Source organism: Emericellopsis cladophorae (genome assembly GCF_022114955.1).
Source record: "Emericellopsis cladophorae strain MUM 19.33 chromosome Unknown NODE_13_length_450635_cov_117_157991, whole genome shotgun sequence".
Taxonomy (NCBI): Eukaryota; Fungi; Ascomycota; class Sordariomycetes; order Hypocreales; family Bionectriaceae; genus Emericellopsis; species Emericellopsis cladophorae.
The window spans coordinates 399,017-419,752 of NW_026250938.1; the positions used below are offsets into that span (position 1 = coordinate 399,017).

General features: G+C 55.4%; 9 protein-coding genes across 9 annotated transcripts; 4 read left to right on the forward strand and 5 right to left on the reverse strand.

Moving 5' to 3' along the window:
- Positions 1 to 176: 176 nt before the first annotated feature.
- Positions 177 to 1,976, reverse strand: J7T54_001363 (uncharacterized protein; the record flags this gene model as incomplete). Its single annotated transcript, XM_051505332.1, has 1 exon — positions 177 to 1,976. The coding sequence occupies one exon, from the start codon at positions 1,974 to 1,976 to the stop codon at positions 177 to 179; it is 1,800 nt and encodes a 599-aa protein (XP_051363362.1).
- Positions 1,977 to 2,842: 866 nt separating this feature from the next.
- On the forward strand, positions 2,843 to 3,547 carry J7T54_001364 (uncharacterized protein; the record flags this gene model as incomplete). The annotated part of the gene is made up of 1 exon (XM_051505333.1): positions 2,843 to 3,547. One exon carries the CDS (start codon positions 2,843 to 2,845, stop codon positions 3,545 to 3,547), a length of 705 nt encoding a protein of 234 aa, XP_051363363.1.
- A 1,097-nt stretch (positions 3,548 to 4,644) lies between these two features.
- On the reverse strand, positions 4,645 to 5,814 carry J7T54_001365 (uncharacterized protein; the record flags this gene model as incomplete). The annotated part of the gene is made up of 1 exon (XM_051505334.1): positions 4,645 to 5,814. One exon carries the CDS (start codon positions 5,812 to 5,814, stop codon positions 4,645 to 4,647), a length of 1,170 nt encoding a protein of 389 aa, XP_051363364.1.
- Positions 5,815 to 6,344: 530 nt separating this feature from the next.
- J7T54_001366 (uncharacterized protein) lies at positions 6,345 to 7,037 on the reverse strand (the record flags this gene model as incomplete). Its single annotated transcript, XM_051505336.1, has 1 exon — positions 6,345 to 7,037. The coding sequence occupies one exon, from the start codon at positions 7,035 to 7,037 to the stop codon at positions 6,345 to 6,347; it is 693 nt and encodes a 230-aa protein (XP_051363365.1).
- A 446-nt stretch (positions 7,038 to 7,483) lies between these two features.
- On the reverse strand, positions 7,484 to 9,034 carry J7T54_001367 (Protein fluG; the record flags this gene model as incomplete). Its single annotated transcript, XM_051505337.1, has 1 exon — positions 7,484 to 9,034. The coding sequence occupies one exon, from the start codon at positions 9,032 to 9,034 to the stop codon at positions 7,484 to 7,486; it is 1,551 nt and encodes a 516-aa protein (XP_051363366.1).
- Positions 9,035 to 10,302: 1,268 nt separating this feature from the next.
- J7T54_001368 (uncharacterized protein) lies at positions 10,303 to 11,679 on the forward strand (the record flags this gene model as incomplete). Its single annotated transcript, XM_051505338.1, has 4 exons — positions 10,303 to 10,500; positions 10,560 to 10,886; positions 10,941 to 11,083; positions 11,133 to 11,679. 4 exons carry the CDS (start codon positions 10,303 to 10,305, stop codon positions 11,677 to 11,679), a joined length of 1,215 nt encoding a protein of 404 aa, XP_051363367.1.
- Positions 11,680 to 12,982: 1,303 nt separating this feature from the next.
- On the forward strand, positions 12,983 to 14,728 carry J7T54_001369 (amino acid polyamine transporter I; the record flags this gene model as incomplete). The annotated part of the gene is made up of 3 exons (XM_051505339.1): positions 12,983 to 13,129; positions 13,183 to 13,848; positions 13,901 to 14,728. The coding sequence occupies 3 exons, from the start codon at positions 12,983 to 12,985 to the stop codon at positions 14,726 to 14,728; spliced, it is 1,641 nt and encodes a 546-aa protein (XP_051363368.1).
- Positions 14,729 to 15,785: 1,057 nt separating this feature from the next.
- J7T54_001370 (uncharacterized protein) lies at positions 15,786 to 16,376 on the reverse strand (the record flags this gene model as incomplete). The annotated part of the gene is made up of 1 exon (XM_051505340.1): positions 15,786 to 16,376. One exon carries the CDS (start codon positions 16,374 to 16,376, stop codon positions 15,786 to 15,788), a length of 591 nt encoding a protein of 196 aa, XP_051363369.1.
- Positions 16,377 to 17,248: 872 nt separating this feature from the next.
- J7T54_001371 (uncharacterized protein) lies at positions 17,249 to 20,508 on the forward strand (the record flags this gene model as incomplete). The annotated part of the gene is made up of 4 exons (XM_051505341.1): positions 17,249 to 17,700; positions 18,698 to 18,771; positions 18,824 to 18,864; positions 20,293 to 20,508. The coding sequence occupies 4 exons, from the start codon at positions 17,249 to 17,251 to the stop codon at positions 20,506 to 20,508; spliced, it is 783 nt and encodes a 260-aa protein (XP_051363370.1).
- Positions 20,509 to 20,736: the final 228 nt, after the last annotated feature.

Sequence of the window (20,736 nt, forward strand, 5' to 3'; positions counted from 1 at the left end):
GAACACTTGAGTCCGTTTGGCGGCCAAGGCTGAGAGTACCGCATGAGGAGCTGACTGATCTACACAGTGTTGATTGGTCTTTCAAGCCACTGTCTATCACATGGTACATTGTCAAGCCAGATCAACCAAAAGGAGAAACGCCCAACGCATCGTGACCACCACCCTCGCAAAGACCTCTAATAAACCACCATCCTCTCGATCCTCTTCCCGACTGTCACGCTCCACAGGTCGACCTTTTTGTACCAGATATTCGCCAGATAAAGCGTCAGTGTGAGGAGGACCGTCCATCCGACGACGAAGCCCACGGGCTGGCCAAAGTAGTCGAACAGACGGGGCATGATCCAAAAGCCTACGCTGTGCAGGATCGGCCCGTGGACAAGGTACAACGAGAAACTGATCCTGCCAAGGTACTGCGCCACTCTGCCTTCGAGGATGCTGACAAGGAAGGGCATGCGCATCACGCAGGGCAGGAGGATGAGGGCACCCAAGGATTGGTACACCATCCAGCCGGAGAGGGGGATGTAATACCGCGGAACCCACTTTGCCATGGTCCGGAAGCCTGGCGTGTACTCGGCCGCAGCGTCCGGGTACGAAAGAAAGTGCAGGGCCGTCACAATGCCCAGATACCGAAGCGCCATGTCCCGCGAAGCTGACTTTTGTCGCTGCGAGCCGGTGGCTGGGGGGCCTAGGCTCCTGGCCTCGTCGGACCGTCGAATGTCCAGCTCAGACAGAGCCGTGCCGCCCAGAAACGTGGCCATGTCCCACCTGGACATGTGAAGTGAGTAGGCCATCAAGCCGCCGGCAATACCCAGTCTGTACTTTGCCTTGAGCGCCGCGGTGCCCAGCAGGAAGATGTAGATGAACATGGACCCGCGCAGCTCCATGGGGATAGTGAACGTGTGGGGGTCGTAGCGAGGGTGATAGTGGCCGAAATTGAAGGGATTAGCCCACTCGGCGTAGGCTCTGGTAAAGTTCTGCACCGCATAGGTAATGTTATCGTGTATGAAGGGATGCTCTTCCCAGGAGCCGCCCATCTGCACCAGCATAAAGTCTGTGGTGTTACGCACTTTGGTGCCATCACACAGCGTCATGTTGGTTCCGTTGCCCGTGTGGAGCGGCACGGGTCCCTGGTAGGGTGGCCAATATTCGTCTCCGTAATGCTGCATGTATGTCTCGACCGCCTTGGCTCCGGGGTCGCTGTCGGTACCGTTGAGGTTCCTGAACTCGTCCTCGGCAAGGGCGAGCAGCGAATACGTGCGCGACGGGCCAAACTCCTTGCTCGTCGCATTGACACAGAGAGAGAGCGACTCATCCCAACCAGTCGTGTTGTACAGGTAGCCTGAGGTCTGCAGCCCCAGGTACTCTGCGACGCCGGGTGCGCCAGCGACCGCTGTGCCGTTCACACAGGGTGTGCCGAGCGAGAGCTTGGTCACCGTGCCATTGATGTAGACCGAGTCGCGACCCATGAAGATGTCGTCCTCGGGCCGGAAAGCGCCGAGCTGGGCGAGCATGGCCACGAGAAACATGCTGACGGTCGGGGGTATGTAAAGGCGGAAAACTCGGCGGAAAACAGACGAGGACAGACTTCGGTAGGCGGCATCGAGGCGTCGTTCGTGAATGGCCCGGAGAATGTGTCGGCAGAGGACGTAGCCTGAGATGGCAAAGAAGATGGCCACCATGGGACGCCCGCGCGTCAGCAGGCAGATGATGGGCAGCTGGTGCAGGCCCCAGTATGGCTCAGGCGCGCCTGGGGGGAAGGCTCCATAGCCCAGCATGATGGACGGTGTCCATGGCCACAGGAAGTGGTAGTTGAATACGAGAAGGCAGGCGATGCCGCGAAGCCCGTCGAGGCATCTAATCTTGTCTCGGTTGTTGCGCTGTGATGGAGGTGGCGCTCTGTCGTCGTGAGGTTCCTTGTCGGCGAGCTCGTAGCTGGCCTGCGCCCGCGCAGACTCAGCCTGGCTGGTTGGGAGCATGGTGGAAGGCGACAGCGAATGTCCGGCGAGGAGAACTCATCCAAACTTGATTGAAGTGCACGTGCGACCAAGTCGCGGTAGAAGAGAGTGAATGGCAATGGATGCCGAAGCGAGGGGCTGCAACGAAGTCAAGGAAAGGTGATGTGTGGGTTAGAACTTCATTAACTAGTGCCAGTGGACATTTGGCCCGCTTCGTCGCTGACGTAACGCGACGCGACGTCTTTGAATCAGTGGGGCTTCAGGGGTAGTGGAGAGAGGCCTGTTCGCTTTTAGGCTACCCTATCCTCTTCGAGCCGCACAATATCTTTCCGAAAGGCAGGCAAGCAAGCAAGCCACTGATGCGAACTGATCTCACTGCCTGTTTCCTCACCCATTCCCACACATACCCACATGGGAAGACTGGTAGCTCCGGCTAACGAATTACGTCGAGGATGTCGGCATGGTTCACTAGCGGAAAACCAACGCCGGATGATCCGTCGCGATGGGCGCGTGCCCAGATGCCTATTCCAGAGCCAAGACACTGTCTCACACTTCAGCAGCTGCCGGTAGTCGCGTCTGGACAGTTGATGGTAGATCACCCCGACTTGGCCATGAGTAGAGCCGCATAAAGCCACATCGAGTGCATCGAGGATTTGAGCGTCGTCGATCCTTGCCGTACAGCCTTGTGGTCGCAGTAGCCCCGCTGCGTTGCGCTCGAGCTTCCCGCGCCTCGTGATTGCTTCATGTTTTCATCACCGATGGGGACCAGCTGATCAATGAGCAGCACAGGGCAGCCGTCCACACACCGACATATATAAGTGCTGGTTTTCCTACACATGTGCTAATGGGTACAAGCAAGCCTGTCAACCACGCTTGCCAACAGTAGGATGAAGCTGATTATACTCCTGTTCGCCTTCTTCTCGGCTGCCTTCTCGAGGGGCAAGGTAAGCCTCCAGTGGGCCATCTGCGAAGCCAACCCGCAGGACACGCTCCCAAAGCTAGGCCTGAATGCTGCAACACCGCCCTACAAAGAAAACCCAATCACCTACTACGACGAACAGCCACCCTTCCACGCATTCTCCGGCGTGGGCTTCCGCACCAAGACCAACAAGGGGAAGCCGTTATCCGCCATCAAAGTCCGCCTCCAGGAGGACTCGCCCGACATTCCAGACTTTGCCGACTGTGGATGGGCACGCTACGGCAACACCACACCATTCTTTGCCTGCGAGAAGCGCTGCCCTCTCAAACCAGCGTTGGCGGGGGACATATGGTGCGAGGAGCAGGTAGAACTTGCGCAAAAGTACCAGCACGTCGACTGGAGCGCACTCCACGCGTACGGACCGTACCCCAATGGCAAGTGGAAGCTACGCATGGGGGGCCACAAGGCCAAATTCGACGATGTCGTGGCTGGAAATCTGCATCTGATGGAGATTGAGATGAAGGTGCACCCCAAAAACGCCGATGCAGCGACGGAGGCAGTCACGCGATATCTGACGGAGCGGGGGGTCGCCTTGTGCGAACCGCAGGAGGGAAAGTTCATGCGGTTGATTCGTTCCATGGGACACGTTAGTACAGGAGAAGACGAGCTGTGATGCCAATATGAACGAATATGCAACTTATCACCGCCAAGATGCGCAGTCCTAGACATGAGTGGTCTGCTGACGCACATGTCATGCTGGTCCAATAGCAACTGTGCTATTTGTCGGTGCCAGGTATTGGGTTGTACGCTGGAGGCCGCACAAACGAACCGATTGATTGATGCAAGGGAGAAACAAATGATAAAGCGCGTTGCATGAAAGGTGAGCGGCGAACATATCGACTGACGTCAAGTAGTGCAACGCTGTCTCCGCACTGCGTGCATCCTTCGGATCTTTCCTTGGTCGTTAAGTCGGGGAAGTTGAAACACTTGGGGGCGTCCATGCCGAAGAGATCATCACGATAAGACGCTCGTCGTCTGCCAACGCAGACAAGGCACCTCCAGCGAGGTGCACTCTCTACCATGTGATCCTCCCTGGGCCGAGCAGGCCGCCATTCCTGGCCAACACCTATGCACTCTGATTCAATGACTGGGACCATGACTACCTGACTCCCCGCAACAACAGCAGTATCGTCGTTAGAGGCGCGAGGAGGACATACCTCCGCCATTTGGAAGACTGGTAAGGCAAATTTGACGACAACCAGATGGTGGAGAGGGCAGAGGGATACTTTGATGGCTGCATGCAGCGGCATTTCTGAGTCTGGGAGGACAGTGGTGCACACACAGCCAGCGTCTGGACGGGCAGTGAGTATGGTCTCCGCATTCATCTGTCTCGAAATACTAACACATTCGCAGTCCTGGGATATTCCGCGGATTATCTGCCCCGTATTGGCTGTGTACCGGGCAGGAAGAACATGTTCATCATGGGTGGCTTCACTGGCCATGGGATGCCCCCAATCTTCATGGCCGTCAGGGTGCTCAGCAAGATGATCCTCGAGGGAGCACCCTTGTCGGGTTTCTGGGTGCTCCGACTCTGAGGAGACGTCCGCTCGGTTGAAGAGTCCAAAGCGCTTCGTCCTAGATGTGTACGCAAGTGTGGAAACTCCATCCACGGTGTAGCAGACTGCTGAGCTAAAGTCAGCAAGCTCGAGGGGTCCATGCAGGACTCACGCAAATCAGTGGTCTGGTTGAAAAAAAGCAAAAGAGAATCATTTACGCTAACTGTAGTTCCTTCTCCCTCATCTCCGGCAGTCCATCGTGTCCATTTGTATCATGAGCATACTCAGAGTACACATCAGTCTCCACCGTCTTCTGGACCTCCAACACACACGCACTCTCTCTCAGCTGAGACTGAACAAGCTCATTGTCAGAGTCTGACGTCGACGCCAGACCTGAACTCCCCCGTTTCCGCGCCGAACTCGACAAGCCGCTGGAATAATAGCTGCCCTTGCCCCCGGCAGAGCCCGTGCCGCCAGCAGAGGCCGACTGCTTCGAGTAGCCCGTCCCACGTCGAAGGCCCCTGAGACCCTTGGTCAACACACCGCCGAGCGACAGCAGTGAACCGACGACAATCGACGTTGCAGTCTCTACGGCGCCCCAGAGGGCGACACCGATGTAGTCTATCCCGTAGCCACAGGTGATCTGCGTCATGCGCACAATGGCCACGGCAACGACCAACAGGCCCAGAGCAAAAGTCAGTCCGATGCCGACCTTCTTGCCGCGACTCAACTGCAGGCTCGGCAGGATGTACATGGGCAGCAGCGCGATGAGAATGTCGCTCAGGGTATCGACGACGGTGACAAAGATGGCGCTGGTGCGGGCTTGGTGCTCGGCACGGCTGGTCTCGAAGAGGTACATGTCCTCGGGGCTCGCGCGCAGACATGTATAGATTACCCAGCACCCCACATACGACAACACGGTGAAGCCAGCCACGGCATACAGACTTCTCCGCAGCCGCGTGATGGGCCGCACGAGTTTGTAGAATGTGACGAGCAGACTGGCCTTGACGCTCCAGAGCACCGTCCAAAACAGGGCCGTGACGGCAAAGGACCACCTCGCCATCTCCCGGGCCTGGCGATACCTGTCCGGGTCCGTGGGGGCGATGCGGCCGTAGTCCAGGTAGACCACGTACCACATGGCGTCGAGCTGGACGGTCTGGATGACTGTCTGTGTGATGAAGGCGAGGTAGGCGAAGAGCATCCAGTAGTCGTCGAGAAGGAGGCGGCCGTTGTACCGCCAGCGAAGGATGAGACGCAGGCAGAGAAACACTGTTGCTACGGCAAACGTCGAGTATATCGAGGCCAGGAGGCCATCTCGCGAAAGCTTTGCGCTCAGGCCCCAGAGGGGGGAGTCGGGCGACCAATCTGATGAGGTGTCGGACATGATGCGGTTGTGACAAGATTGATGCTCAGACGTCGATGGCAAGGTAGTCCGGTCTAGTGCAAAGCACAGCCGCCGAGTGCGATCATTCTGGTCATAAGGAGTCCAGGTCGTGTCTGCACCGATAACGAATCCTGTTATACGCGGGAAAGCCACATGTCGAGGGTGCCAAGGTGCCCCCCGTCGTGGAACGGGGGCTGCGCATCCTGTCGTGACCCAACCCTTGTCGCAATGTATGCACTCGGGATCGCGTTTCGGCGCTCGTTGAGCAGCACAGACGAGACGGTGACGTAGATGAAATACTCTCTGCGTTTGTTCATTCATTCATTTATTTCTCGTTGACGGTGCTTTCCCTCCGCAAGCACTGCATGGCGCGCCTCATCGCGACACCGCTGCTTATCTCGAAGGATCGAATGAAGCAGCAAATATGTTCCCAACTTGAACACGCGGCTTTATCTGTCGAGCTGAGCGCTACTGCACAAATGTACCCGAATCCCTGAAGATGGCTTATCAGCCCCGACAAGCAGACCAAGCTATTGCTTTGTGAAATCTTCAAGAACCTTGCGCCCTCGCCTGCAGTCCTCCTCGTGGTATGGCTCAATCTCATTCTCAGCAACACCCTCCTGCACCCACGCCTGCACGGCCGGGTGATCAAACAAGCGCTGCATGTACTCGCCCGCCGCACCATCCAGCTCGATGCCAAACGTCTTGCACCGGGACGCAATGGGCGCATACATGGCGTCGGCCACGGTAAACGTCTCCCCCGCCAAGAACGGCCCCTTGAACCTTTTCAGCCCTTCCTTGAAGAGCGCGGTCAAGCGGTCCAGGTCCCCCTGCAGAGCCTCACCAGGTGTCCCAAGCTCGATGCGCAGGGCCACGTTCATCGAGCACTCGTCACGGATGGCGTCAAAGGAGGAGTGCATCTCGGCCGCAGCAGACCGGGCAAAGGCGCGCGCCGCCGCGTCGGCGGGCCAGGCGGCGGGATGGCTCTCGGCGACGTACTCGCAGATGGCCAGCGAGTCCCAGACGACAATGGACGTGTCGTCGTGGTGGAGGCAGGGCACCTTGCCCGTGGGCGAGAACTGGAGGAACTCGGGCTGGCGGAGGCCTGGCTTGAACATGTGCAGCTTCTCGGTGAAGGGGATGTCGAGCGCCTTGAGCAAGACCCATGGCCGCATGGACCAGGTCGAGTAGCGCTTATTGCCGATGTACAGGGCGTATGTCATGTTGGCGTTGGGTATGAGGTGAGTGTGTCGGGAAGACTGCTGTCCACGTACAGGTCGACGGCGAGTCCTCCCTCTTATATCCTCAAGAGCTTCAGCTGTGCCTCCACCACGAGACCATACCCAGACCTCTCTTTTCTACTCCTGGGTCACGATAGTTGTCTCGCGCGCCCTATGGCGCCAGCTGACAAATGCCGCATCAAGTGCGGATTTGTTGGCCTTGGAGGCGGATCCCAGTCTGACCGAGGAGTTTGACGTACCCTAGACCATGTCATGGATCCCTGCGGTTCCGATTCTTCATTCTTAATATTAATTTTGGATCTTGATGCTGCTCAGTCTCGGAAATAGTCACCAAAACAAAATGTTGATCCACGCCGTCGTCAAAGCTTGCCGTATGGCAGCGCGATAGCAACTGAGACAGGTATCGTATGATACTCGAACTATCATCGTCAATACCTCTCGATGATCCACTGGCGCTGTTCATCAGGCTTCATGCTCTGCAGCATCCCAATCTCGGCCCTCTTGATGGCAACGTATCGCTCCACCATCGCCTCACCCAGCATAGAGTTGGCCATCTCTCCGTCCTTTTCCAGAGCGCAGAGAGCCTCCTCTAGCGTCGTGGGAAGTCGCTCCCGGATATTCAACCTGGACCTCTCCGCCTCGGACAAGACCGCTGGATCGACTGTGCACTCCTTCCAGGCCATGGGTGTCTTGGAGACAATGCCGCGTAGGCCCGAGGCTATGATCGCGCTCATTGCCAGATACGGGTTCGCCAGACCGTCCACGCATCGAATCTCCCAATGACTCCCGTCCACCTTGCGCAAGGGGGTCTCGCGGTTGTGGTATCCCCACGTTACCCAGGTACCGCCCGCCCAGCAGCCATCCACAACTCTTTCATAGCTGCATGGACTGGCGCATGTGAATGCCATGACACCTCGAAGACGGCTCAGTATACCTGCGTAGAAAGGTTCATAGATTTGGGCATCATCGACTTGCTCTCCATCAACCCCCCTGAGCGACATGTGCGCGTGCGCTGCCGTGCCCGCGGTATCCGGGAATGGCTTGGGATGTAGTGTCGTCTTGTATCCATGGGCAGTCGCGGTTGTCGCAAGAATGGCGCGCACGTAGATGAGGGTATCGACAGCCGCAAGCGCCGGCTTTGGGGGTAGAACAATCTCAAACTGCCCAAAGGCACTCTCCGCGTGGACTAGCTCAACCAACACGCCAGCCCGTGCCAACGAGGCGACCGCTTCTTCAATGACGGCGCCAGCGGGATCTTGGGTATCTGTAGCACCAAAGGAACACCAAGCATGAGCATCCGACGAGAGCCTGTCGTACTGCCGCGGACCCTTGCGCTCGAGAAGCACAAACTCAATCTCAAAGCCGAGGAGGACGGAGAGGCCATGCTGCGACGCACGGCGCATAGTGTCCTCCAGGAGCGTGCGCGGACATGATGGGACGGGCTCTCCGCTCTTCTCGCGAAAGTTGCCCATGAGCATGGCATGGCGGTTGCGTGGGCCCAACCGCAGGGAAGTAAGATCGGCGCACAGATCCCATTCTCCCACGGGTGAAGCACCCGCCACATTGATCAAATGATCATTCTGGAGGATGGACAAGGCAGCTGTTGCGACACTCACTTTCAGCCCCGTCTCGAGCGGCCCTTGACGTGTGTGGGATTGTTGGAGAAGGAAAAGTGCGCGGTGTGTAGGGACAAGCCGGGCACGAAGCGTGCTCGTCATGTCGAGCCAGCATATTCGAACGTGGTCAATACCTTTTCCCGACAGGGCAGAGATAAAGTCGCATGAGGAAGCTATGCTTGTTATGGGCTCTCCTCCCAGGTCGGTGATGCTCTCTTCACCGACCACCGCAGCGTCAGGGACACTTTTTGAAGTGAGACTGTCGTCCACACCATCAGTCGAGCTTGAGACAATGGTGACGGCTGATTCCTTGTGCGCGAGAATCATAGGGGCGTTCCAGCTTGGAGTTCGTGGAATGTCCATCGGGTCCCTTTGCGTTAGATCAAAGCACAATAAGCTGGCAATGTCGAAGAAGCAAGCTCACATGCCAGCACACGACACTACATTACGGACGAGAATCTCCTTTCGTTCGCTACTCTCTTAGCCAATAGCGTTCATCCATGGGACCAAGTCTGTGATTCACAGTGCATCATGCTGCTGTGATGAGCGCGGGGGTTGTCGCCTCGTGCAAATGTCCTGCTCGGACACATCCATCGTGCCACAATGTGCGGAACTAACGGCAGTGCATCCTGGATATCATGCACGGATTCGACAGCAGCGCTACTCATCCAATTGTCGAGACCAACCTCGAATGGCGCTTATGCCCGCACGACGCGCATATCCCAGTCGTCCGCTTGCAGACTCGTAAGGGAAATTGGATGTAGGGAGCGTTGCGGACAAGGTTCCTCGTGGACGGACAGACGGAGGATTGAGTGAACACGCAATGGACACATACCGACGGGGACGTACAGCACAAGTACCTACATGGGACACACATGCAGTCTGGTGGTATTGTATTCCCGTTGGTCGTCGTGGCATAAATGTCCGCATGCAGGGCCAATGGCCGCCCGCATCAAGGTTCCAAGGGGTCTTCGAAATGGCACGGTAGCATCCAGCGTGTCTACGGTCTAGCCTAGCTTAGCCTTCCAGAAGCAAGCTCACGAGTCACGACAGTCGTGCCAATTCTCGGTAGGCGGGTGTCGAGCCCGCCTCCCCCCGACCCTTTCACACCCGACCCCTGATCCATGTCCCGGCCTCGTCCATCGACGTCGTCCCACAACTCTTGGCCAGGGGTCCGCTGACAACATGGGCCACGATCGCCCGGGCGGGCAGTTTTTGACCTTGTCTCCAGCAGAGCTTTCATCAAGTACATGTGTCATGGATTCGTCAGCCTGGAGAAATGAATCCTTTCCGACCGGTCGGATGGATGAGATGCGACGTTGATACACAGCAAGGCCAGGATCCATGGACCATTACTCTCATTCGTACCATCTATAGTCTGGTTTAGGCATCGGGCCTGCTTACTGTCCCAGGCTAGACAATGTGATTCATTGAGTTCCAGTCGGGACTAATACTACCACCGTACATGCCAGGCCCAACGTTCAGTCTTCAGGCTCTGCCTCCAGGCTCATTCCTGGTGGTGGTCATATACGGCATGGACGCTCGCCATCCCACGTTTCCATGCCCGTGAAAAGTTGATATCTGAAATCATTTCTACGCACTCATGCACTCCACAAGACGATAGAGGCAGTATGGACCTTCGCTCCCTCCCTCCCGCCGTGCTTGTGCCGCGCGAGCACGAGACGCCAGACAACAAGGCGCCCCTGATCCGGGCACTGGCCGCCTTACTCATCGTTATTGCGCTGCTGGCAGCGACGGTGCGTATCGCGACGAGGACCATTACCATTGCCAGGCTCAAGGTAGACGACTTTCTTGCCATAACGGCAACCGTACGTATGCCCACCCAGATTCAGACAACGAGAGACTAATCTGTTTGCTCTGCTGGCAGGCTTTCGCCCTCGTTCAGTCGGCTCTTGTGATCGCCCAGGGCGCCAACGGCCTAGGCAAACGCAATGGACTGACCTCGGATCAAGTGTCTTACATCCTCAAAAGTCACTATGCCTCAGACGCACTCTACATTGCGGCTCTGCTGTTCGCCAAATTGTCCGCTACGAGAAGTATCTGGGTCATGGCGCCTAGAGAGCGCAGGAGATGGATCATGATCACCGAGATCTGCATCGGCCTGTGGGCAGTGTCTACAATTGTGACATCGTTCTTCCAATGTGCCCTCCCCGAGCCGTGGAACTATGTTGACGGTGGGACGTGCTTCAACAGGGTATGTTTGTCCTTGCTTGAGGAGATACTTGTCGACTCTACTGACACTCCACAGACCGCTTTCTGGATTTACGTCGACGGTCTCAACATTCTGACCGATCTCTCCCTCACAGCCATCCTCACGGAGATGTTCCTCAAGCTGAAGACGTCCATCTCCAAGAAGATCATGGTGATTGGCGTCTTTGGCTGCCGTATCTTGTACGTCTCCTCACAGCCACTTGCATCCCAGGCATGCTGACTTGCACAGCGTCATCCCTCCCATTGTGTGCCACATGTACTACTACAAGCAAGCGGTAGAATCGAGCAACCCCATGTTCGCCATGTGGCCGCCCACCGTCATCGTCCAAGTCATCCAGTGCATGATGCTGCTCGTCACCTGCATCCCCTTTCTGAAGCCGTTCATGGACAGCCTCGAGTCTGGACAGATGGCGGCCGGCGACCTGAGGGGGACGAGGAGCAAGGGGACCAACAGTCGATCAGGCAGCGGCTATCCACGTTCAGCCCCCCTGAGTCGGTCACGCTACAACAACACGGCTGCGAGTCAGGGGGTGACGTCGGTCGTCAACAAGGCCTCCGCGAATGCGTCGCAGGCGTATGAGATGATGGACATGGACAAGCCGCAGGGCAAGGGCGGCGATACACCACTGGTGACGACGGTGACAGCGGCTGAGACGCATTCGCGCGAGGCGAATGGGTCGTGGGATGGGCAGAGCCACACGAGCCAGACGGTGCTGGTCGAGACGACGTGGGCAGTTAACTATGAGGGAGAGTCTCGCCGCAGCTCGGCGAAGTGAAATAGGGCCAAGGGACGCAATCATAGATAGATCTCTTTTGATTCAAAGAATGTATCTATATGGCTTGGACTACGATATCAGGCTTTTCTTCTTCTTTTTTTTTTCACGGTGACAATAGCTAGATCCATTGTTTGCAACTCGACTGGACAAGCCCGACATTCTAGTTCACTCGAAATTCCGGAACTTGTTGACTAGTTTGAGGTTTGATGCTTTCTTCGGGGCTTCCATTTCCATGATCCTCAAAGGGACTGATGCTGCACTAGGGTCTCAAAGTAACGTATCAAGATGGCAACAAAGCCGGACCAACTCCTTCAACTTTGACCGGCGTGGACAGGGACATGGACAGTAATTTCTTCCCAACCACCTTTTGCCCGTTCCAGATTCCTGTCTGGATTCCGGACCTCGGGGGCTTTAACTTGATCTGCCCAAGAACCCGGTGTGTAAGCACAACCCTCCTCTCCATTGGCCTCGTGAGGCCCCAAGCGAGGCAGGGGTCGTGCAGAAGGCGAAGGAATAGCGGCACATTAATCCAATCCCATTCTGCATTGGTCAGGTTGAAGTTTTAGTCACAAACTCGAGCCCGGATCACGCACGTGGACGTTCCGGCCATGATATTGCTAAGGAATGGAAGTGGTTTCTGTCTCTTGTCAGCTGAAGCTAATAAGTACAGGTCAGGCTGGCCTCTGGACATGAAATAACAGCCGCTCGTACAATAAAGAACGCAGAGGGGAAAGGAAAGCTCGATGTGCGGCGTTACATTGCCGTGACTTGCAACCACCTGCATAATTATGCCCGGTCGTTGTCGACGGCGGGGCCGGGGACCCCTGCCACACATCCGCGCGTTGGTCGAGGGTACTTTACGGATACATGTCCTGTAATTAGTATACTCCGTACATAGTTACATGTTACATGCATCGAGCTGCCTGTAGTCCGCAGACTGACATTGCCCCATGATACTCTAAATCGGCCGCTTCAAGGGGTTCGGACAAGTTTTGGGTCTCGCCATATGGTCCATGGACACACCTCGAATCTGCCGTGGCGCCACTCGAATGTCTTGGCCCTTTCCAAAGGATTTCCACAATCGTAACCATGTACGGCCGTCTCACAACTTGTCCAGCGGCTTAGTTGCTGTTACCTACCAGATTCATGGTCTGGAGGTGCGGAGTTGCCAGGGTCTGTCGTGTCTCCAACTGCATGTGCCTGTGCAGGCATACTTAAGCCCTTTCCTCAGCTTTCATCTCGCTTTTGAACCGTACACTTGCTTCTCTTCCCTTCCTGTACCTGTCTCCAACTTTCTCCCACCATGGCGAAAAGCGACGAACTTCATAGCGATGGTCCGCCCAAGACGTTTGGGGCAACGACAACGGCCCATCATGTGTCGACGGCCACCGACCGCGACCAGCAAGACTATGACCAGCTGGCGCGCCTCGGCAAGCGGTCTGTCCTCAAGGTGCGCAGATAAGGAACTACCGCTTGACGTGATCTGATCTAACACTGTCCCAGCGCAACTTTAGCTTCCTCACCATCCTCGGCTTCAGCTGCGCCATCCTCGTGACATGGGAGGGCACACTGATGAACTTTGCGCCGGGCCTCGCCAACGGCGGCCCGGGAGGACTAATCTACGGCTTCATCTTTGTGTGGATCGGCAACCTGAGCGTCTTCTCCACGCTGTGCGAGCTCGTGTCCATCGCGCCAACGTCAGGCGGGCAGTACCACTGGGTGTCGATGCTGGCACCGCGGTCCTGCTCCAAGTTCCTGAGCTACATGACGGGCTGGCTCACGCTGGCGGGCTGGCAGGGGACCTCGGCGGCAGCGGGCTTCCTAACGGGGACCATGACGCAGGGCCTGGTGACCTTTCTCGTGCCCTCGTACAACGCGCAGACGTGGCAGGGCACGCTGATGCTGTGGCTCTGCATTTTTATCGCTGTCATCATCAACACCGTCGTGAGCTCCATGCTGCCCAAGCTTGAGGGCATGATCCTCGTGCTGCATATCCTCGGCTTCTTTGGCGTCATGATCACGCTCGTCACCTTTGGCGCCAACGGCGATGCGGCGGATGTGTTCCTGACCTTTCGCAATGAGGGCATGTGGCCCTCGCAGGGTCTGTCGTGGTTCGTCGGTCTGCTGGGCTGCGTCTTCTCCTTTGTGGGCGTCGACTGCTCGTTCCATGTGAGTACTTTCTCCCAAGAAGTGAGATCTCATCATGCTGATACAAGCCCAGATGTGCGAAGAAGTGCAGAACCCATCCATCGCAGTCCCCCGGTCGATCATGACGAGCATCTGCATCAACGGCGCCATGGGCCTCGCCATGATCATCTCGATGCTGTACGGAGCCACGGACATTGACGCGGCCATCAACAGCCCGACGGGTTACCCCTTTATCGAAATCTTCCACCAGGCGACGGGCTCGCGAGCGGGCACGGCCGCCATGACCTCGCTCATCATCGTCATGACGCTGTCGGCCATTGTGGGCGTCATCGCGGCCACGTCGCGCATGTTCTGGGCGTTTGCGCGGGACCGGGCGCTGCCCTTTTCCTCGACGCTGTCCAAGGTCGACGCGCGCACCAACGTGCCCGTCTGGGCCATTGCCATCACCAGCGTCATCTCCTGCCTCATTGGGCTCATCAACATTGGCTCCGCGGTTGTGTACAACGCCATCATCTCCGTCGCCGTCTCGGGTTTGTACTCGTCGTACCTCATCACGGGGGCGCTGCTGCTGTACCGCCGCTGCGGGAGGGGTTTCAAGATGCCTGATCCATCTGTGCTGCCCGCGCTCGCGGACACGGCCGCCGGCGAGGGCCAGGAGCTGGCGTGGGGGCCCTGGCACATCCCGGGTGTGTTGGGCATCGTCAACAATGCCTTTGCCTGCTGCTTCATGGTGATTGTGTGGTTCTTCAGCTTCTGGCCGCCGCAGACGCCCGTCGCGCCGGACTCGATGAACTACGCGTCCCTGATGACGGGGGGCGTGGCGCTGTTCAGTGTCGTGTACTACTTCTTTTGGGCCAAGAGGGAGTACAAGGGGCCTGTGATGGAGGTGCAGGAGCACTAGGCTGGAGTCTGGAACCCAGGCGCATGACCAGAGAGCTTGCCGTATCTGACAGAAATCAATAGACTGACCGTTCTCGATGTTCGCCTCGCTTGTTTCTGTTCTAGCAGCGTTGCAGCCCGCATCAAGATACCGCCCTGAGATGCTCATGGCACGCTTCGAGAGGCCTCTAGAGAGGAAAAGTTATATTCTTCGGCATACCCGCTTGAGGTACTCTCGTTGCGCAACGACGGGAAGCCCTGACGGATGAAGGGTTCGTAAAATGGGACCTCGAATTCTTCATCTTCGCATGCGTAGAAGAAAATGTCTCCTTTTGTGAGGCCGTTTCTGAGCCATTCGGTAGATTGGAGCTGGGCGACTGATGACGCAAGCAATAGCGCGATGTGGTAACGCTGTCGTCGACCCAGATGGCCTCCAAAGTCCCCCGACAAGACGTGGTCGAGTGTCAAGGCTCTGCTTTGGCCGGTAGATGTCCGCTTGGCCAGTGGATGCAGGTGATAGGTTTCGCTTTCATGTCCAATAATACCCATGCACTGACCACAGTCGAGGTCACCAAGGCGCTGACAGAGCTTGATACTCGGCCCATTGAGGTTATTCACCTCGATCCGAGGTACAGAAATGACTGTAGACGTGAAAGCAACATTTCTCCTCTTGTGCAGTGTGCGCAATGCGATAGGAGCACGGAAATCAAAATTGGCCTTCTGCGATGTCTGGGGGACAGACGGAGCGTCGAGAAGAGACGACGTGTAGGAAAAAGAGCATTCGGTCATTGGGCCGCATTGGAGCTCTTTCCAGTTCCATTGATTGGCTTTTCCATCTCCACTCGATGGCGACGAAGCGTACATCAGGATGATCTCGAAGCACATTTCCGGTAGTGTGCGGTGCTCAAGCCGGAGATTGGCAAAGTGGTGGTGCTGACAGGAGCACTGCCATGCCTCTTGCAGTGCCTTGTAAAGGAACCTCGACTTCCTCCTGGCTTCGGCAAAGACCTTCTCCAGAGCAGAAGTAGATTTTTTGTAGACACTAGAAGCCGCTTGTTTCAAGGTAGTGATCTTGTCGCTTATGCTAAGCAGCTTCTCTTAAGCAGCTTCTCTGGTCGCTCGTTGCACTCCTTGAGGTCACCGACGATCTTGCCTCGTTTTGGCTCAGTGAGACTGAACTTGAATCGAAACAGTTCGTAGTCACACTTTGTCCTCGTCGACGTTAGGAACGAGGTTTGTTTTTGTGGTCGACCGTTTTCTGACGGGTGTAATTTTGCTTGAATCGTAATGTTGTCGACAGACAAAACTTTTTGTAACTCTTCGATGGCCTCTTTCATGTTGTTGATGATCTCCATGTATATAGGGTAAGACCCTTGCAGACGGTCTTTCAACCTCGCCTCCAGGGTCTTGCTCTTCCAGTGCTCGCTACCTGGGTCGTTGACCAGGAAAGTTACATGGTCGGGACTGTCCACGATTGGCAAGAGGAGTTCCTCCAAGTTTCTCATGTATAGAATTTGGTAGAGCCGCACATCGTAGAGACACTTTTTGTGCTCCTTTCGAATGCGGCTGTAGTAGCCCCAGACCTTTGCGACTTCGTGCCAGTGCTCGAGGCCAGAGATGATGAGAGGGATTGCCCCCAAGACGACACCAGCGACTTCAAAGCCGCTCATCGGGAGGGACGGCTACTGGAACCTTGCTGTCGGCATTGGAGACAATTTGGATGAAGGATCCAACTGGAAAGGTGAGGCGAGAAGATTTCACGTTCAGTCCAGCCCACTCGCTGCCCCGCCGCGGGCCGCGCCGCCGCACCCCGCTTTTCGCGCAGTCTTGGCTTCAACCTCGACTGGGTCCCTGTGCCATCTTCATCCTCTTCTTTGTCTTGCGACAAATGAAGGCTCGTTGCTTCCAGGAATTCGAAGCAGTATCACATCCGAGGTTTCTTCCATGCTTCATCTAACTATAAGCCCAAGAAGGAAATGCACACGCCGAATATCAGAGACGAGTATACTGATGTGCGCAGCGTGCTCGTTCGGAATTCAGTAGACCAGACTTCAGGCTTCAGTTTTCGCAGACTAAGTTAGGAAGAATGGAGGCCTCAATTTCAGAGCGATGCCGACGCTGCGTATCGATTTTCAAGTCTATCTTGTCGGCTGCGGTTGATCAGTCGGAGCCGAATCGTCGCGTCAATCACAAACAAGTGGAGGATAATCTGGAGAGACTGAGTTTGTGGATGGGGAATATTGGCGCTCTCCACGACCCCCAATCTTCCCTATCACTAGAATCACGTCTTAAAGACGAGAAAAAAGTCTTGGATCTCATTCTAGACTTGATCGAGGATCTAGCTGAGGTCGCGGGCGAGCGTATGTACCCTCATTGTTCACTACCCCACTGCCGCTGATGTGGAATAGTGCTGGAGACAGTCACTGGAGCCCGGCAAGGCGAACCGAAATTCACTCGTTCTGATCAAGATGCCGGAGAATACATCAACGAAGAGACGGAAATTCTTGAAGAAATTCGTGATTGCATCACCCGCCTTTTCCAAATGTCTAAGCTCATCCGCCAAGCTGCGCCAGGTGATCTCTTCGCGAAAGCCCTCAGTCGGGATCGGTACAAGTTTATCGACCAGTTTGATGTTGCGCATGTTGGCGAAAAGTACCCTGAGCTCGCCTCAGAGGACCTTGCTTGGTTAAGGAGGCGCCTTGGTCGGGCTATAACCCAGCGCCGACACTACCTCAGTTACATTCAAGACCATCGCGGAAGACTCGAAGAAGGGGATAGACGTGATGCGAAACCCGAGTCAGGCACCCAGCAGTTCAAACAGCAGCATCAGGAACTACAAAAAGATAATACGGGGCTACAGCTGACCAGCGAGCCGTCGACTTTCTTTACCAAGGCTACAAGCATACAGCCAGGGCACATTACAGCCGAAATGCTCACGGTCGAGGACAATGCCGACCTCGAGGACGATGCGAGGTCGTACACGACAATATCACGGTCAGTGGACGACGACTTTGAACATTCAGTGGCGGACAGGATACCCAAACTGGATGACCTGCAACATTGGTCTAAGGACGAGGTCGAATGTCCTTTCTGCTTTCGAATGAGAAGGTTCAAGAACGAAAAAGTCTGGCGAAGACACGTCTTTTCGGACCTTCGATCATATGTCTGCACCTACCCACAGTGCGAAGGCATGTATTTCGAAGACATCAACGAGTGGTTTTCCCATGAGATGGAAAACCATCGCGTTCAATATGCCTGTCAGCTTTGTCCAAACAAGGTTTTTGAGCACAGGAAACATTACCTGGCTCATGTTCACAAGCATCATCCCAGCCTTTTAGAACATGCAGACCAGCATCTCGTTCTTGACATTGCTCGCCAACCTCTTGAGAGAATCCCGGCCCAGGACTGCCCATGCTGCTCGGACTGGGTTGACCGCGTCAGAACTCGAGCCCATCCTCCCCTTAAATCGCCTGATGATAATGTCTGCGTCATACCAACTATATTCAAACGTCATTTGGCATCGCATATGGAGCAGTTGGCGCTGTTTGCTATCCCATTGGGTTCAAACGTTTCCGAGGCGAACTCTGATGATGCCATTCAGACCGCCGCATACGTGCCTTCGCAAGCGTCCAATGACTCGTCTCTGGAATTCTTCAGCCCCAACCGCTCACTTGCTTCGACAGACGCCGGTGGAAACGAGGTTTCGCATGTTACGTCAGGAGTAATTCAAGACACTCCAGCAAGCAGCGAAGGTAAACATGCTACCCTTAGCGCGAGCACTCGCTACGGAACCGATGGTATGTTGAAAATAAAGTTTCATCTTGGCAACACGCTTATGTTGCACAGGTGGGACCGAATCGCCACCAAAAGGAAAGGCAATCAATGATTTCGGACGTATGGAACCCGATTATTACACTAATGGAGAGCTAGCTATGGATGAAATTAATCTTGTAGGGATGGGTGGAGCATTCGCACAAGAGAACGCCCAAAGCGGCCTAGACGAAGAGCTTCCATTTGGCCCATTTGATCCGTCTACTTGGGATTTTGACTTCTTTCTTGATCCAGGTATGTCGGCCGATGGTAGTCCGGTGATGATCTCCTAACACTCCTGCCGCAGGTTATCAGTTTCACCCTGATGAAGACTGGGATTCTGGCTCGGTAGGCACCCCCTCAGCCTGATGCTCGGTACATTGAGGTATCGCTAATCATCTAGATTGGCTTCGTCTATTGGGCAGATCCCAGGGGACAATCTGCGCCGAGGCGAAGTGAACTTGAAGGGGCACTTCACGTCGCTCCTTAGCAGACATGGTACATGTATCCATGCGACGCATAGTCGTTGTAAGGACCGATTATGGCTCGTCTTTTTGCTGCCCTATCTTGACGTATGAAGAAAGAGGCTGCACGGAGAGGGAACTTCGACCTGAGACTCACGGTATCATCCACGATACAAAATATGAACCAACGCTCCTCCCACGCGAGAAGAAGCTAGGGGTTTCGCCTGTTGGAGCAGTGATGTATGGAGAGCAAACGCTCTCGCAAGCATCTCGACTCAATTACGGCAAAGGCCTCTGGGTCCAGCATAATGTCCCGGTTATGTTCATTGGCAAAATTCCCACAGACCAAATGAAGCTGGTCAGGCGCGCTGCTCAGCCGTTTTACAGGTGGGGTCCAACAGCCCAGACCAAGGTTTTATCATAATGCAAGCAAAAGTCCGAGAGGTGATTCAGTTTTTGAAGACCCGGATACGACGAGCAAAGTAAAAAAGGATGGCAAGAGCATCACGTCAAGACACAATGTGCACTGATTGTAGCTGTCCATTAGACATGAACGCCTTGTCCCGGTTTGTCTGCCACGTTTTTCTCATCTACTTCCTTGCGACTTGTCACAGACACAAGTGTTGCAGCAACACTCGATGGCGGTGTTTTTCCCACTGAACATGTCATCAGTGATGAATTACGGGCTCTACAGGCTACCCTCATCTTCCAGGAGAATGTTCGGGTCGAGCTGCCACTAGCTGATGGTCCTTTTCAAATCCACGTTCAAGTCTTGGAGCGCATCACAGGCCTCAAGAACGGAAAAAAAAAAACTTGTCATCAACAGACTTCAATTGTTCAGCGCCCATAGCCACGGAATCGGGCGCTTTGGGCTCGTCATGGGTCGATCTGGCTGTCAATTTCAGGGCTCTGACCACACATGGCTTCATTCAGTCGCTTCCTCCACAAAGGCCGGAAAGTTCCCTATGACCGCGCCATGATGGAGACCGAGCCTCTGTAGCGTGGAACGGAAACTTGCTTCTCGGTTGAGGGGCATATCGGAACCCCTCCGCTACACGCCGTATGATACTTGATTACATGTAGTTGGAAAGAAGGGCGAACAGGCCCATTCGTCGATCGCTGCCGATGGTTCTTGACGGCGTCTGGCCCGTGCCTGCCAGGCAAATGGGGGTGGCCGAGCCCGGGGTATAAAAGCCCGTCTTAGTACGGAGGACTTGAGGCTGAAAAGCTGAGACTCAGTCGAAACATTGCTGACTCGACTCGGGCGACTAACGAGATCGAGCAGAGAAATGGAAACAAGTTTCCACGGTAGAAAGAGAGCATCGCTGCTGTCCGCGAGACGGTCCAGGTCAACACAGTGCACGACCTGGATACTTGGGAGATGACCGTCTACATCCACGGCGAAGAGAAGTACGCGACGAGCTCGCCGGGCGATAGCTTCTACGACAAGTATGGCGCCTGTGCGACCAACCGCGGCTCGGGGCCCATCGAGGTCACCTGGAGCGATGTTTCCTTCCGGACGCGCTGAGGGCTGGTGTAGTGATTAGGACTAGGAATAGAAACTAAATAGTAGAATGAATTGACGGATCATTTTTAAAACAAAACTTAATTCAATAGCGCTATCGGCTGTTCCCTTGCGCTAAATGTAATTCGTGACTCGTGAGTCGTGGCCATCTCCGTCCGTGACATCACGATCCAGACAGCGTCAGTGAACATTTGACGATTGATGAATTGGGACACCGTCTTGTTACAATAT